The sequence below is a fragment of the Procambarus clarkii genome, chromosome 6, assembly GCF_040958095.1.
Source record: "Procambarus clarkii isolate CNS0578487 chromosome 6, FALCON_Pclarkii_2.0, whole genome shotgun sequence".
Classification (NCBI taxonomy): Eukaryota; Metazoa; Arthropoda; class Malacostraca; order Decapoda; family Cambaridae; genus Procambarus; species Procambarus clarkii.
In genome coordinates this window covers 23,615,220-23,628,195 of record NC_091155.1, presented here as the reverse complement: position 1 = coordinate 23,628,195, position 12,976 = coordinate 23,615,220, and the positions used below count along the sequence as shown (strand labels likewise).

Sequence of the window (12,976 nt, the reverse complement as noted above, 5' to 3'; positions counted from 1 at the left end):
ATCAGCCGGGCTGTGGTGGGTATGTGGGCCTGCGGGCCGCTCCAAGCAACAGCCTGGTGGACCAAACTCTCACAAGTCAAGCCTGGCCTCGGGCCGGGCTTGGAGAGTAGAAGAACTCCCAGAACCCCATCAACCAGGTATCAACCAGGTAAGGTGGTGGTGGTAGTATCGTGTAGTGGGGCTTGGCTTGTCATACATGGATTGAGAATGTAGGCACTTTTTTTTTACCACAGGTGTGTAGTGATGCACACCTGGGGTGCCGTCATGAGGGGGGGGGGGGAATCCCTGTTTCAAGTCACCCCCGTCGTGTAGGTGTATGCTTAGTTGGATGGGTGTGTGTGTGTATATACACGTATATCTGAGGGGTATACGTGTATATTTTCTTAAGTGTGTATATTGCAATCATTGAAAACGGGAATATTCTCAAATATAAATTAATGTTATAATATATTAGCATATTGTACATATATAGTCATAGTTTAGGTTCTCTTGGCTATTATTTGTATTTGTAGTACCTGGTTGATGGGGTTCGTGTGTTGTCCGTATAACATTGTCCGTACGTGTGTGAAGCATTTACAGCGTTGTGGTTCGAACAAAATTCGTCAGTGAAGCACTTGTTCCGGGTGTTCGAACGAAATCAGTTGAGTCGTGTGTAAACCGTTTTCCATTCATAAACTGGGGGGTGTGGCGAGTGCATGGAATCACTTTTGGGTCTTTGTTTGGAGGACGGGCTGGCGTATTGTCCAGAGTGTCTCAGTCTCACTCACCACTGCTGCTTCCTCATTTATTCACTTGAACACTATGACGAAGGCAGTGCACACAGTACTCACTATTATTGCGCACTGTACTCACCATTAGTGCGCACTGTACTCACCATTAATGCACACAGTACTCACTATTAGTGCGCTCAGAGATCAACAAGTGAGTGTTGGAAATAATCATGACAGACAACCTGGCGAGAGGGTCAACAGTTAAGGGCCCAGATTCACGAAGCAGTTACGCAAGTACTTACGAACATGTACATCTTTCCTCAATCTTTGACGGCTTTGGTTACATTTATTAAACAGTTTACAAGCATGAAAACTTCCCAATCAACTGTTTTTATTGTTATAAACAGCCTCCTGGTGCTTCGGAGCTCATTTACTGTTTAATAAATGTAAACAAAGCTGCCAAAGATTGAGAAAAGATGTACAGGTTCGTAAGTGTTTGCGTAACTAATTCGTGAATCTAGCCCCAGGTATAGGAAGTTATCAAGGTCATCTTTTAATCATCAAGGGTTATCTTACCTTGTGTTGGTATCGGCGTCCCCCGCGGCCCGGTCCTCGACCAGGCCTCCTGGTTGTTGGACTGATCAACCAGGCTGTTCGATGCGGCTGCTTGCACCCTGACGCTCCAAGCAACAAGCTTCTAGATGAGGTTATCACAAGTCTGATCCCCCCGGGCCGGGCTTGAGGAGTAGAAGCACTCCAAGAAACCATCCCAGATATACTCCAAGTCAAGCGGAAAAGAGTTACATTAAGGAAGGGTGAAGATGAGAGCAAGGAGGTGACTGGGTGCCGGATGTGCAGAGACTGCGGCCTTGAGGTGGTCAGCAGACTGGACGCTGGTGGAGTGAGTCTTCTCTCTCTCTCTTGCACCAACCCGGAGGTCACTACAGTGCACAACCTGCTCTACCCTACACGCTCAACAATCACAATTCGGCTTGGAGTGCCAGCACGTCGGGCCAGGCCTTATCAAGATAAGGATTTTTTAAGTGTTAACGGACGAAACCTGTTTGGAAGGTTAACAAAAACACAACGAGGCGTTAATGTTTGTTATTCTATATTTATTTTGGAGTGGAATGACCTACCTCTGCACACCTTGACCCGCGAGAACCCTTTAAGCAGCATTCGTGGGGGGGGGGGGGGACTTAAGTGCCTGAACGCTACTTGTGTCGTTTCGTGGAAGTGATTATATTGGAAGGTAGTGATAGTAATTGCTTAAGGTGTAAGAGAGCGGATGGAGGTGGATAAGTAGAGAGAGGAGTGTGTGCTGGCGGAGCAGGGATGATGGATGGTACGTCACTGGGGACCGGTCCTGTCTGGCCACTGCGTCGTGTAGCCCCTGCCCGAGCCCTGCCTCATGCTGCTGCATGCTCTTGCTGCTTGATACTGCTGCTGCTGTTGCTGTCTCCTGCATGCCGCTGCTGCTGCTGTCTCCTGCATATTTCCTGCTGGCTGCTCTCTACTACATCCTGCTTGTTCCTGCTTCCACCTGCCTGCCTCTGCCTGCTTCCTGCTGGCTTTTGTCTGCTCCCTGTTGGGTTATATCTACTCCCTGCTGAATTCTGCCTGTTCCGTGCTTTCTGCGTGCTGCCTGCTCCATTATGCCTCTCGGGATACTGCCGGTTTGGTATAGTTTGCCTGCCTCCTGCATTCCTGTTTGGCCTTCCTGTTGCATGAGTGTTTCTTGCACGACTGCTGCATTCCTATCCCTTACCTATCTAATATATACAGGCCTCTTAATTAGTTGCAATATTCCGGTTTCTGCTTGCCTACATTGTATTTCCCACATGTCTGCTGCAGTCCTGCCTCTTGCTTGCCTGCTGCAGTCCTGCCTCTTGCTTGCCTGCTGCAGTCCTGCCTCTTGCTTGCCTGTTGCAGTCCTGCCTCTTGCCTGCCTGCCTGTTCCAGGCTTGACTCTTGCCTGCCTGCATGCTGCAGTCCTGCCTCTTGCCTGCCTGCTGCAAGCCAGTATGTTTACCGTCCTGCTTCATCAACGTCTAGTGTCCTCCTCCGAAATACCCGGACTCGCCTGCACATTGCATCCTGTCTCCTACCTGAAGATTTCCTGCCATGTTTCCTTCCTGCGTTTTGCATCTTGTCTTCTTCCTGCACGCAAAACTTTTGTCTAACACCTGAATGTTACTTCTTTGTCTCGTGCTTGGATGCTGCATCTTTGTCTCGTGCTTGGACACTGCATCTTTGTCTCGTGCTTGGACGCTGCATCTTTGTCTCGTGCTTGGACGCTGCATCTTTGTCTCGTGCTTGGACGCTACATCTTTGTCTCGTCCTTGGACGCTGCATCTTTGTCTCGTGCTTGGACACTGCATCTTTGTATCGTGCTTGGACACTGTATCTTTGTCTCGTGCTTGGACGCTGCATCTTTGTCTCGTGCTTGGACGCTGCATCTTTGTCTCGTGCTTGGATGCTGCATCTTTGTCTCGTGCTTGGATGCTGCATCTTTGTCTCGTGCTTGGATGCTGCATCTTTGTCTCGTGCTTGGATGCTGCATCTTTGTCTCGTGCTTGGATGCTGCATCTTTGTCTCGTGCTTGGATGCTGCATCTTTGTCTCGTGCTTGGACACTGCATCTTTGTCTCGTGCTTGGACACTGCATCTTTGTCTCGTGCTTGGACGCTGCATCTTTGTCTCGTGCTTCGACGCTGCATCTTTGTCTCGTGCTTGGATGCTGCATCTTTGTCTCGTGCTTGGATGCTGCATCTTTGTCTCGTGCTTGGACACTGCATCTTTGTCTCGTGCTTGGACACTGCATCTTTGTCTCGTGCTTGGATGCTGCATCTTTGTCTCGTGCTTGGACGCTGCATCTTTGTCTCGTGCTTGGATGCTGCATCTTTGTCTCGTGCTTGGACACTGCATCTTTGTCTCGTGCTTGGACGCTGCATCTTTGTCTCGTGCTTGGACACTGCATCTTTGTCTCGTGCTTGGACGCTGCATCTTTGTCTCGTGCTTGGACGCTGCATCTTTGTCTCGTGCTTGGACGCTGCATCTTTGTCTCGTGCTTGGACGCTGCATCTTTGTCTCGTGCTTGGACACTGCATCTTTGTCTCGTGCTTGGACACTACATCTTTGTCTCTTATGAGCCTCAAAGGATGTGGGGCTTAAGATATTAAGACTTAAAATAGTAAACAAAAAGTAGTCATTTTTTCCCTCATAAACCCGTTGAACTCGGCAAGCACTTGTCACACCATTCTTGCCGCTTGTCAAGCAAGCACTTGTCACACCATTCTTGCCGCTTGTCAAGCAAGCACTTGTCACACCATTCTTGCCGCTTGTCAAGCAAGCACTTGTCACACCATTCTTGCAGCTTGTCAAGCAAGGGCTTTGTATACATTCTTCAGGTCCCGCCTCCCATCTTTATTCTCATATGTTGTTATCGGCAAAACAATGATAAGTTTATTCCCCCTTAGGTGGTTTTTATCTTCTCAGACATACCATTCACTGTGATATAGCCGTCTATTGCTCACAGGATGAGTATGGGGTGCACAATAAACTACCGCTCACAGGATGAGTATAGGGTGCACAATAAACTACCGCTCAGGATGAGTATGGGGTGCACAATAAACTACCGCTCACAGGATGAGTATAGGGTGCACAATAAACTACCGCTCACAGGATGAGTATGGGGTGCACAATAAACTACCTCTCACAGGATGAGTATGGGGTGCACAATAAACTACCTCTCACAGGATGAGTATGGGGTGCACAATAAACTACCGCTCACAGGATGAGTATGGGGTGCACAATAAACTACCTCTCACAGGATGAGTATAGGGTGCACAATAAACTACCGCTCACAGGATGAATATCGGGTGCACAATAAACTACCGCTCACAGGATGAGTATGGGGTGCACAATAAACTACCTCTCACAGGATGAGTATCGGGTGCACAATAAACTACCTCTCACAGGATGAGTATGGGGTGCACAATAAACTACCGCTCACAGGATGAGTATGGGGTGCACAATAAACTACCGCTCACAGGATGAGTATGGGATGCACAATAAACTACCGCTCACAGGATGAGTATGGGGTGCACAATAAACTACCGCTCACAGGATGAGTATGGGGTGCACAATAAACTACCGCTCACAGGATGAGTATGGGGTGCACAATAAACTACCGCTCACAGGATGAGTATGGGGTGCACAATAAACTACCTCTCACAGGATGAGTATAGGGTGCACAATAAACTACCGCTCACAGGATGAGTATGGGGTGCACAATAAACTACCTCTCACAGGATGAGTATGGGGTGCACAATAAACTACCGCTCACAGGATGAGTATGGGGTGCACAATAAACTACCTCTCACAGGATGAGTATGGGGTGCACAATAAACTAGCCGCCTGGGGAGAGTGGGAACTATAAAAAGATTGTCCTTCCTACCCAGAAACGGGCTCACCATAGCCCGTGCTACTGGAACTTATTGTTCTGAGTAGCGAATCTTAAACAACAACAACAACTACCCTGAATTCGACTCCAGGTTCTCACTTGCACCTCGCAAGCAAGTACACTCGCCTCGAGTGCACTAACTACTACTCTACAAAGTACTCTACAGAGTACTCTACAGAGTACTCTAAGATGAGATCTTGGCTGGTCCCACGGTCTTTGTTTTATCCAATTTCAGCAAGTGCTTCTTTACTTCGTCTCTGGTAATCTCATTATCGTCCAGTGTCACTTGGCTCGACAACACCCTCTTCCCCTCTCTCTCATTTGAGACATCTTGCTCTATTGTGAAGGCCTCCTGCAATTGTCTGTTAAGTTCCTCCCATACTTTGTTTCTCTGTGAATGTCTGCCTACTAAGCCTAGGTTTCATCACTTTGTTCCTGTATCATGGTTCTGCTGGGGCTGCAGATATTCTGCGTGGGATCTTCACTTGGTATTCTATGTAGTTTTCAAATTACCTCTCCTCCTCCTCATTCAAATTCTTGGCAGCCTCTTGTGTCTCTTTCTACTTTTTATAGTAATTTTTTTAACCCATTTGTACCATCCCCTTATTCCTGTGAACTTGGCTTTTCTGCACTTACTACAGTTAATTTTTTATTATTAGTGTGTGAAGGCATGTCTGTGTATGTGTACTTACCTATTTACTCCTGCAGAACCTAGCTTCATCTCTTGGGCCCCGCTTTTCCATCCGCCGGTTGATAATGTAATGACTGTCTTGCACGGTTGGCTAATATTTAGTTATTTTTGTGTAAGAGATCGGTTTTGTGCGTGTGTACTCACCTGTTTGGACTCATTTGTGCCTAAATTTCCACCACTAGCCTCTAGGTCAGTCGGAAGACCTTACATTTAAAGAACATTTAAAGAACAGCCCCTTTCAAAACTGGAGAGATTACTGGCCTGGAGAGCGTGCAGAGATAATTTACTGCTAGAATCCACTCAGTAAAACATCTCAACTATTGGTATCGACTAAAGAGCTTAAATCTGTATTCTCTTGAGCGCAAGCGAGAGAGATACATAATAATTTACACGTGGAAAATAGCAGAGGGGCTGGTCCCAAACCTGCACACAGAAATAACATCACATGAGACCAAGAGGCATGACAGGATGTGCAGAATACCCCTATTGAAAAGCAGAGGTGCAACAGGTACTCTGAGAGAGAACTCTGTTAACATCAGAGGCCCGAGACTGTTCAACACGCTTCCACTACACATAAGGGATATAACTGGCCGACCGCTCACAGTGTTCAAGAGAGAACTCGATAAGCACCTCCAAAGGATACCAGGTCAACCAGGCTGTGACTCATACGTCAGGCTGCGAACAGCCGCGTCCGACAGCCTTGTTGACCAGTCCAGCGACAAGGAGGCCTGGTCGATGACCGGGCCGCGGGGTCGTTGAGCCTCGGAATCACCTCAAGGTAGGTAGGCCTATTAGTATTCATTGTAAACCTTCCCTCTTTTTTCAGCCCTGCCATTTTCCCCCCAGCCTGTATCTCTTTCTAGTGTGCTTGGATCCTTGAGCCCTTCTTCGCATACTGTCCCACTTAGGTCTGCGAGGAGCCTCGTTGCTAACCTGCATACCTGTTCAAGTTAGCTTATGGGCTTGTTGAGGTGGGCAACCCGTTCTCGCAATTTCTTTAAGTCAATATTGACTTATTAAATACGTGCATATGTGACATAATAATTTATTGTGAATATTTCAGTTTACCTTGAAAAGCTTCATAGAAAACGCCGACCTTACCTAACCTTCTTAGTATGTTAAGATAAGCATCTTCTTGCTTCGTAATTACAATTATTACTTAACCAATTATAGGTATAGGTGCGAGAACGGGTTGAGGTGGGACATCCTCATCAGAGCTTCATACTCTAGGACTCTATATATTCACATAATTGTGCCTGCAAGCCCGAACCTCTGCTCTTTTGGCTCGCTCGTTTCAATTGTATCTGAGAGTATCTACATTAAACCTCTTCCTCCTCCTGTAGCTCATTCTATCTACCAGCTACTCTGGAGATAAACGTTTCTCTACAAACTTCATATGCGTCCTGGCTTCCATTCATGGCCACTCGTTCTTCTGTTACATCTGCCTAACATTTCGTCCTTACCTAATTTAGCGACGCAATTTTGGATCGTATACATTGCAATCGTGTCTCCTCTTTTTCATCTCTTATCATATGCAGTAATATTTCCTCGTACTCCAATCTTCTCAGTCCTGGAAGAAGTTATATATATATATATATATATATATATATATATATATATATATATATATATATATATATATATATATATTATATATATATATATATATATATATATATATATATATATAATATATGACAGTGTCAGACCACGGAGGAAGAATTGAAACAGGAATTTCCTTAAGTACTTTCGTATAGTAATACATCTTAGTCAACCAGGTTAGTGTGTGTGGTTGGTGTGTGTGTGTGTGTGGTTGGTGTGTGTGTTTCCGCATGCATGCGTGTGTGCGTACCTAAGAGTAAGTTACAGGATGAGAGCTACGCTCGTGGTGTCCCGTCTTCCCAGTACTCTTTGCCATATAACGCTTTGAAACTACTGACGGTTTTGACCACCACCACCACCTCACTTAACATGTTCCAACAGTCTACCACTCTGTTCCTTTGACTGTAAATAGTAGCGCCTTGGTATGAAACACATCAATTGTGACACTAGCTCTCCACATATGTCAGTTGCTTCATTTAGAAACTGTACTTGTGGTCGATCTCGAACCCATTGTTGATGTGACGACTTATACTGAATTTTGTAACTAGCTCATCAAGATTGTAACTTGCTTAGCTAAATGAATTGTGGGGTTCAGTCCCCTGAGCCCATTATGTGCCTCTGTAACCCTTTCCACTACCGCCCACAAGATGGGTATGGGGTGCATAATAAATGAAGTAAACTTGGTATGAGCCCATGAACCTTCTGCAGTTGTTTCCTTTATTCTTATGAGACAGATTCACATCTACGTAACAGATAACGGAGCCTACTCGAACCGGTTATTCTCTCGGCTTAACCTTCATGAGCAATTCATAACCAGCGTCATTACAATATTCGTTACAGTAAACTCGGATGACAAACTCATTGAAGTACAATCCTTAATTCACGTAAACGAAACGAAAAACGAGCTAAAACGAAAATATTAAACGTGAAATTATGTTCAATGCATTTAATTTCTACACTAAAGGTAATAATGGTAAAAATATAAATATAGAATTGAAAACATCTCGTGATAAACTGTCCTTAGGACTAAAATTCAGCAAAACATTACTAAATATTTAACACAATCGTACAACACAGTTGCCGCCCCTCCCCCCCTCCTGTGCCAGGTAAGTCCACTACGGGCTCACCATAGCCCGTGCTACTTGCAACTTTTTGTTCCCAGTAGCTGAATCTAAAACAAGAAGAAGAAGAAGCAGATGCGTACCAAATTGTATAAGATATTAAACAATTTCAACTATATACCGAGGATGAGAACGAGATCCAATCATATACTAATTATTGCTTTAAGAGCAAGTGAGTTTGAGAAGCTTATCCAGAGAGGGCATTCCTTAGTGTGCTTCTCGAAGGAGTCGGGTCTAAGGCTTAAGAAAAGCATGAACCCACCCCATAAGGGAGCCGGTCGGCCGAGCGGACAGCACACTGGACTTGTGATCCTGTGGTCCCGGGTTCGATCCCGGGAGCCGGCGAGAAACAATGGGCAGAGTTTCTTTCACCCTATGCCCCTGTTACCTAGCAGTAAAATAGGTACCTGGGTGTTAGTCAGCTGTCACGGGCTGTTTCCTGGGGGTGGAGGCCTGGTCGAGGACCGGGCCGCGGGGACACTAAAGCCCCGAAATCATCTCAAGATAACCCCCCCTTACGTTATCCCTTCTCTTTTAAACACACCTGATTTTTTTAAACCTTTATTGAAACTCAGGGTTGGAGACTAAAAACCGTTAAATTAATAAGTATAGACTACAATGAAGACAGCTTGATTGATGAACCTCTTTTGTGGAGAAAGAGATACCAGCGACGCGCTTACTACAGGTAATTGCCAGGTACAGTATCGTTGCCTGTGTACCGTGAACGACCAGACACAACACTGGTACAGTATCGTTACCTGTGTACCGTGAACGACCAGACACAACGCTGGTACAGTATCGTTGCCTGTGTACCGTGAACGACCAGACACAACACTGGTACAATATCGTTACCTGTGTACCGTGAACGACCAGACACAACACTGGTACAATATCGTTGGCTGTGTACCGTGAACGACCAGACACAACACTGGTACAATATCGTTACCTGTGTACCGTGAACGACCAGACACAACACTGGTACAATATCGTTACCTGTGTACCGTGAACGACCAGACACAACACTGGTACAATATCGTTACCTGTGTACCGTGAACGACCAGACACAACACTGGTACAGTATCGTTGGCTGTGTACCGTGAACGACCAGACACAACACTGGTACAGTATCGTTGGCTGTGTACCGTGAACGACTAGACACAACACTGGTACAGTATCGTTGGCTGTGTACCGTGAACGACTAGACACAACACTGGTACAGTATCGTTGGCTGTGTACCGTGAACGACCAGACACAACACTGGTGGTATTAGATGCCTAAGGAACTGTTGCTGAACTGAAAGTATAATTATATCCACGTGATGATTTGTCACCACCTTACAAGATTTACTTTATTATGCTTCATAAACTCTAATTAAATTTACACTTATCAAGTTAATGAACTAAGTTAGGACCACATTACTACTTACAGGCAAGTCTCTTTCTCTGATTCTACACAGCGTATATATTAGGTATATACGTATATATTAAGTATATATTTACTATATTTAGACGCCGAGTCACAATAACGTGGCTGAAGATATAATGACCTTAATTTAGACTTCATAATAGTCCAGGACTGACCAAAACGTCGTCGTTTCTCCATTTTCTGATGCCATAGTATATTCATTGTTATTCCTCCAAGGAGTGCCGGACCAACCGGGCTGTGGTGGGTATGTGGGCCTGCGGGCCAGCCGCTCCAAGCAACAGCCTGGTGGACCAAACTCTCACAAGTCAAGCCTGGCCTCGGGCCCGGCTTGGGGAGTAGAAGAACTCCCAGAACCCCATCAACCAGGTATCATCAAGGTGTCTGAAGGGAAACGAGAGTTTAGCAGGCATTGATAATTGTCCCTTTGGCCTCAATGTATTTTCTTAGTCACTCAGGACGCTGGATTCATCCTCATCCTGCTCGAAGGATTTCCTCGTGGATACATCACGTTCGTGATTTCCTTGTATATATACTGTGCTCTTTATTTGACAAAGAATTTGATTGGGTGACGTTGGTGGATCCGGTAAAGCGTGTGGACGCCGGAGTTTAGCAGCGGGGCTCGGTTACAGCCAGCAGTGTTCTCAATATGCGGGAAGCATCAGGATGTCTACGTCGCAACAGTTTTACCGCGGCAATGAGGCCTTGAGATGGTCCCAAGTCACATAGTCTCCACAGCCCACTGCTGACAGGCCTCCCAGTTGACGGTCTGCTCGACCAGACTGTTGAATGCAGCTACACGCAATCCAACCCCAGGAGCCATTTGGAAGTGTTGTAGAGGTTAGAAGCCTGCTAGTATTGCCCTAGTACTGAACCACCTAAGACAGAAACGCATTAGCCTAGAACCCTTAGAGTATCCTGGCCATATAAAAGCCTTACGGTGGGAGTCCGGTGTACAATATTGTATGCTACCTCACACCTTAGATAGTGTGATAACAATGTCTCCCTTGCATGTTAATTATGCCAATGTTTGTAGTGGTGGGCGTGGGCAGAGAGAATTTGTAGTGCCACGCCCATACCCGCCACGCCCATCCTCACGAGAGGCCTTGCGTTATACCCCTAATCATCCTAATAAGACATTTTTTCATATTGTACATCTATGCTTGTAGGTGTGTGCAATATAGTGCTTATTTGAAATTAGGCTGTCTCGTGTGGTGTGTGGTGTTGGGGGTAAGGGGTGTGGCGCCGGGCACCATAATGGAGATTTAATGTGAGGATGTGGGAGTTGGTGGCGGGTGCAGTGGGTGGTGTATTGTGTGGGGTGGGTGTGGGGGTGTACTGTATAGGTGGATTAGGGTGTATTATGAGTATGGGGGTGGGTGGGGGGTGTACTGAATTGGTGTGTGGGTGGGTTAGGGTGTATTGTGAGTGTGGGGGGTATATTGTATTGGTGTATTAGGGTGTATTGTAAGTGTGGAGGGGGGGGGGTGGGGGGTGATGGTGATGGGGGAGGTGAATTAACGTGGCTTGTTAATATTTTCCCCGCTGGAAGTATGGCACCTCGGGGGATTGATCTTTGTGGCTCCCGCGTCTTTCAGTTCAGATTCCTGCTACCCCAGCGGCGCTGTCTCTAACCACACTACCTCCGTGAATTCATGCTGTTCTTTCAGGATTTCTCTAATTTTGTGTATAGTCATCAGTGTACCTACCTACCTCTTCCTGTAAGGGTCCTGTATTTGCATTTGTTTTTGTATTTGTTATTTGCATATGTAAAGAAATTTTTTTCTTGCTTGGATGACTTTCTATTCTTTGTGTATTTCTTCTTTCGTCTATGAATTTCAGCTTTGACTTTATCCGTGATTTCTCTGGTAAGGTTTACTTTCCTTTGTTGGGGGTGTTTATGTAACCTTGTTTCTCCTGTACGGTCTTCTGTATTCTCTCTTAGATCCCTTTCTTCTCTCTTAAAAAGGAGAAGAAACCCATTTTATTCAGATTTTGTATGCGCTTGTATCACAAGTCGAGCCCCCAGGCTCGAGGAGTATAACAACTCTTGAAATCTCCCCAGTTATGCTCCAAGTATGCTCCAGGTATGCTCCAGGTATGCTCCAAGTATGCTCCAGGTATGCTACAGGTATGCTCCAGGTATGCTCCAAGTATGCTACAAGTATGCTACAGGTATGCTCCAAGTATGCTCCAAGTATGCTCGCATTCAATGCCACAAAGCCTCGGTAACTGCCTGGTGTGGTCTTGATGATCTAAGCTACTTATTGACGGGTTTTCTAATAGGTTATTTTGTTTCATTTTCAGTCTGAAGCTTGAAAGGCTGAAGTCTCTTACGAGGGAAATATTCGGTACTAGGTGTTCTAGGCATGTCTCAATATTTCTAACTTGCTCAGCGAATTCTTCGGATGTTCCGTCTATAGATTTAGATTGTTTTATTCAGGTAAAGTAACATACATTGAGTTACGTACATAATGATGGATTTAAAGATAGAGATAGTACATACAACCTACCTACCTTGAGGTGCTTCCGGGGCTTAGTGTCCCCGCGGCCCGGTCGTCGACCAGGCCTCCTGGTTGCTGGACTGATCAACCAGGCTGTTAGACGCGGCTGCTCGCAGCCTGACGTATGAGTCACAGCCTGGTTGATCAGGTATCCTTTGGAGGTGCTTATCCAGTTCTCTCTTGAACACTGTGAGGGGTTTGCCAGTTATGCCCCTTATGTGTATTATGTGTACAATACCTAAAGCCTAATACTAGTACGCATAACGTTTCGGGCAATAGAGAGTTTATGAGGAAAATGTGTAATTTTTGTTGTATAACTTTGATTTTTGATGATCAACATTCTTTAAGAATCTTTAAGAATTCTGTGGAGATAAGCGAGTCTTTAACATACAGGGGGGGGGGGGGAGACTTCCAGGTGTCCTTTTTACTCATCAAATCTGTAGATAGAATTTGGATCTAAAC

General features: G+C 45.7%; 1 protein-coding gene across 1 annotated transcript; it reads right to left on the bottom strand.

The window, feature by feature from the left end:
- Nucleotides 1-2,903: 2,903 nt before the first annotated feature.
- On the bottom strand, nt 2,904-3,767 carry LOC138355576 (uncharacterized). Its single transcript, XM_069310885.1, has one exon. The coding sequence runs from the start codon at nt 3,765-3,767 to the stop codon at nt 2,904-2,906; it is 864 nt and encodes a 287-aa protein (XP_069166986.1).
- Between the last annotated feature and the right edge of the window lie 9,209 nt (nt 3,768-12,976).